Below are 4,600 nucleotides of genomic sequence, written 5' to 3'. Positions count from 1 at the left end.
TGTCTGCCTCTCACCTGTGACAGTGCTGATCATCTCCTTGGAGCTAAAGACTCCATATTTCTCTACCCACACAGAACACTCATATGGAGATGCAGGAACAAGTTTGTTCACCACGATGCTGGTGTTTGTTGTGGTCTCATTTTGGTCACCATCTCCAATGCACTGCACCCAGTAGGTGAGGTTCTGGGAGTCGGAGCCCTCAGGGGCCTCCCAGCGCAGGGTGATGGAGCTGTTGGTCTGACCTTCCACTGTCAGGTTTCTCACTGGGCTTGGGGCTGAAACAGGGACAGAGGGGAGATCAGCTGTGGTTCCCCAATCCTCGAATTTCCCACCCCTTCCTGGAGCCATGGCCCCAGTGAAGGGTGTGGGATGGCTCAGACCTGCACTGTCCAATATGGAAGCACAGGTTTCACTGGACTGTAGAGCTCTTGATGTGGCTGGTTGCCACTAAGATACCATGGGAGATAGTACACAGAACTGGGAAATTTTATCAGCAGAGTAATAATGTCAGATCTAGCTGGGCATGGTGGCTCATGTCTGTAAATCCTGAACTCAGGAGGCTGAGGCAGGAGGATTGCTGCAAGTCTGAGGCCAGCATCACTCCACAGTAAGAGGCTGTCTGAAAAGAAAGAGAAAGGCTGGATGTGGTGATGCCTGTCTTTAACTCCAGCACCTGGGAGGCAGAGGCAGGTCTACATAGTAAGTTCTAGTCTAGCCAGGGCTACATAGTAAGACCTTGTCTCAATAAATTAAATTAAATAAATAAATAAATAAGCAAGCAAGCAAGCAAGCATGACTCAGGAGATGGTTCACAGGTTTAAGCAGTTGCCATCCAAGCATAAAGACATGAGCTTGGATCCCCAGCAGCCACGTAAAAGCCAGGCAAAGAGGCATGTGTCAGTAACCACAGTACTGGGAGGAAGGGGAAGAGACAAAAGCATCCTAGGGGCTCACTGGCTACCCAATCTAGTCAAAATACTAACCTCCAGGCTAAGAAACCTTGTATCAAAAAATCAGGTGGGCCTGCAAGATTGCTCAGTGAGTAAAAGCCCTTGGGGTACAAACCTACATTCCATCCCCAGGACCCAAGGAAAGGTCTGCTGAGGAAAGAATCAACTCCGCAAAGCTGTCTTCTACCTCTGCATTCGTGCACACACATCAGCACACACCATACAAAGCCAAGCATGGTGGCGCATGAAGGTGGATCTCTGTGAGACTGAGGCCAGCCTGGTTCAGCTGGGGCTAAATAGAGACCCCATGTCAAAAAACAAGACAAAACACATACACACACACACACACACACACACACACACACACACACACCATGCACAGACATATATATGTAATAACAATAAATAAAATATAATAAATAAGGGGCCAGGCATGGTGGTGCACAGCTTCAATCTCAGCACTGGAAAGACAGAGGCAGGAAAATCTCTATGAGATCGAGGCCAGCCTGGTCTACATAGTGAGTTCCGGGCTGATGGGGCTACATGGTGATCCTGTTTCAAATAATTAATAAATAAATAAATAAATAAATAAATAAATGGGTGGTGAACCACAGAGGAAAACACCCGACATCAACCTTCAGTCTCCACACACACAAGTGCACACACACACATATCTGACACATACACACATATAGAACACACACATAGACACCCAAAAATAAATAAATAAAAGTAAGGAGCAAGCCAGGGTTTGGAAGCCTGGAGCCCCAGAAGCCAAATACAGAGGCAGGTTCCTGGGGACTAACATGGTCCTCAACCTTGATCAAGAAGCCTCTCTCTGCAGTGAACATAGTCAATGCAGAGACTCACGGCTGGTTGAGGCACAGCAAGGGACTGTTGAGTGATCAAATTCAAACAGAATACCCGTATCACCCCCTCCAAAGCTCAGGATGGGCGGCAGTCAAGGAGTCCTGGGTGAGCAGAAGTCACTTTTTTTTTTTAATTTTATGTGTATGAGTGTATTGCCTGCACGTAGGCAAGTGCACCCGTGTCATGCAATGCCCGCGGAGGACAGAAGAGCCATCGGATCCCCTGGAACTGGAGTTATGGGCAGTTGTTAGTTGCCATGTAGGTGCTGGAATTCGAATCCGGGACTTCTGCTAGAACAACCAGTGTTCTTAACGCTGAGCCATCTCTCCAGCCCCATGAAGTCTTTGTCTTAAGTGGGGAAGCCATGTCTTAAGTGAGTTATCCATGCTCCAGTGAGTAGCTCCACACCCTTGCCTGGGGTGGGGGTGGGGGACAAGTGACCCTGATTAAACACAGTGGGTCACAAAGTAAAACCAAAAAGACATAGAGGTGGAATGGAGGCTCAATGGGACGGTGGGGTCCCCTGGGGGGGGGGGGGGGGGGGGGTAAGAGGCGGTGGAGGGACCTGATTATAGTCATGTATGAAACTGTCAAAGAATAAATTAATAAAAACATAAACACCTAAACAACATAAAAATAAGGTGGAGAACAATAGGGAAACATACCCAATGTCTGTGCCAGGTGTGGTGGCACATACCCTTAATCCCAGCACTCAGAAGGCAGAGGCAGGGCAAGCTTTGTGAATTCAAGGCCAACCTGGTCTACACAGAGCATTCCAGGTCAGCCAGTGCTATTTAAGGAGACCTTGTCTCAACAAAAACAAAGCAAACAAATAAACAAACAAAACGCAAAACCCAAGACCTCATGTTGAGCTTTGTCTTTCAAAACCACACGCACAGGAGTGTGTGTACCTGCACACACATGTATACACATGCATTACATAAATGAATAAACAAACAAATAAATAAATGAAATCAACAGTGTCAATCATCGAGCCCAGCAAGATGGTCACCCCAGCACTTGGGAGGCTAGTATTACAGGAGGATCAGGAATTGTAAGCCAGCCTGAACTAGCGAGTTCCAGGTTAGCCTGAACTACAAAACCAGATAACTCATGCCCATGTTCACTGCTCCCGTTTCTGTGGGTGTTGAGATGAGGCTGTTGGGCTACTTGAAACATCTCCTGGACATCCATTTCACACGTATTTTTTTTTTTTTTTTGAGACAGGGTCTCCCAGTAGCCCCAGCTGGCCTGGAACTCGCTAGGCAGACCAGGCTGGCCTCGAACTCACAGAGATTCACCTGCCTCTGCCTCCCAAGTGCTGGGATTAAAGGCGTGCGCCACCACACCCGGCTTCCTTATTTTCATGTGGCTGACAGAAAAAATGGAAAATTAGGGACTGAAGTGATGGTTTAGAGGTTAAGAGAACTGGCTGCTCTTGCAGAGGACCCGGGTTCGATTTCCAGTACCCACATGGCAGCTAACAACTGTCCATAGCTCCAGTTCTAGAGGATCCAACACCTCTTCTGACCTCCCTGGGCCTTACATACACACAAGCAAAACACTAATACACATAAATAAAAATACGTTAAACAAAGAAAGACGGGAAACGAGACCTGTGGCCCCCATTCTCCATCTGTGGGATTGTAGAGCTCACCCCGTTCTTGGTTCACTTCTCAGCTACTTTCCATCACAACTCTTGAAAAAGGAAAGATAAACTAGTGTCTGCCTCTCACCTGTGGCCGCACTGAGGCTCTGCCTGGAGCTATTGGCTCCATCTTTTTCTACCCACACAGAAAATTCATACAAAGACGCAGGATGAAGTCCACCCATGGTGATACTGGTGTCTCTTGTGTTTCGAGTGTCATTTCTGTCACCGTCTCCAGTGCACTGGACCCAGTAGGTGAGGTCCTGAAGGTCAGTGCCCTGGGAGGCATCCCAGCGCAGGGTGATGGAGCTGGTGTTCTGAGCTTCTGCCCTTAGGTTCTCCACTGGGTCTGGGGTTGAGAATTGGGGTGAGGGTTTCAGGTAGGTAAAGTATAGACCATTATTCTCCCTCCCACCACCCTGGGGTTTCCCACCCCAAGTGGAGTGTCTTCAGGCTGCCATGGACCATCAGACTCTGGAGAGTTGAGGTCTCATCTCTTGGTCAGGACACTGATCACAGATGGGGTCACTCACCAGCCGCCCAGACCATAGTGCAGCCATACAGACCCTGGAGAGAGCCAGGTAGGAAGGAGTTAGATGCTGAGCTATTCAGGGGGCTAGCAGGGCTGTCACTCTCTGATCTCTGTCCCCAACCTTCCTATCAACCTTGGCCAAGGAGAGGAGTGCGGGACTGGGCTGTGAGAAAAGGTCACCCCAACTCCATATCCTCTTGGTGGGGAAGGAGGGCACCCCTGGCAGAGGTGGGCCCACAGGGAGGCAGGAGCTACGGTTGGCTCTACAATAAGGGCAAGAGATAAAATGAATAGTTTCACTTTCTGAAAAATACAGGAGAGCTGAGCAGAGAGGCTGTGGACCAAAAGGGAAGAAAGAAAACAGAAATGGAGTCTGCAGACAGGCCACGGGCTGAGGAAGGAGAGATGAAGCCTGGACCCCTGGGTCTGAGAGACAAGGATTGAGCTTTAGACATCTGTCTGAGAGAAGAGGGCTATGGACTTGACTCGAGTCCTAGAGAACAGGGCTGGAGTCTGAAGCTTTGAGTCTGAGGGAATAGGGCTGGGGTCTGGAGTCTGAGTCTGAGGAGAACTGGGCCTTGACTCATGGGGTCTGAGAGA

At 49.0% G+C, this 4,600-nt stretch overlaps 1 protein-coding gene across 1 annotated transcript in view; it reads right to left on the bottom strand.

The window, feature by feature from the left end:
* The window catches only part of Ptprh (protein tyrosine phosphatase receptor type H), a 35,112-nt gene extending 31,070 nt beyond the window's left edge, over positions 1-4,042 (bottom strand). Inside the window, exons 1-3 of the mRNA XM_029570208.1 lie at positions 4,002-4,042; positions 3,557-3,817; positions 15-275 (exon numbers count right to left, since the gene is read on the bottom strand). Coding sequence (XP_029426068.1) covers positions 15-275; positions 3,557-3,817; positions 4,002-4,017 — 538 coding nt within the window. The 5' untranslated portion in view covers positions 4,018-4,042. The remainder of the gene's footprint in view (positions 1-14; positions 276-3,556; positions 3,818-4,001) is intronic.
* Between the last annotated feature and the right edge of the window lie 558 nt (positions 4,043-4,600).

This window comes from Nannospalax galili, unplaced genomic scaffold, assembly GCF_000622305.1.
Source record: "Nannospalax galili isolate Female #2095 unplaced genomic scaffold, S.galili_v1.0 scaffold842, whole genome shotgun sequence".
Taxonomy (NCBI): Eukaryota; Metazoa; Chordata; class Mammalia; order Rodentia; family Spalacidae; genus Nannospalax; species Nannospalax galili.
Note: the sequence above shows the minus strand (reverse complement) of the source record. Positions and strands in the feature narration are given on the sequence as shown.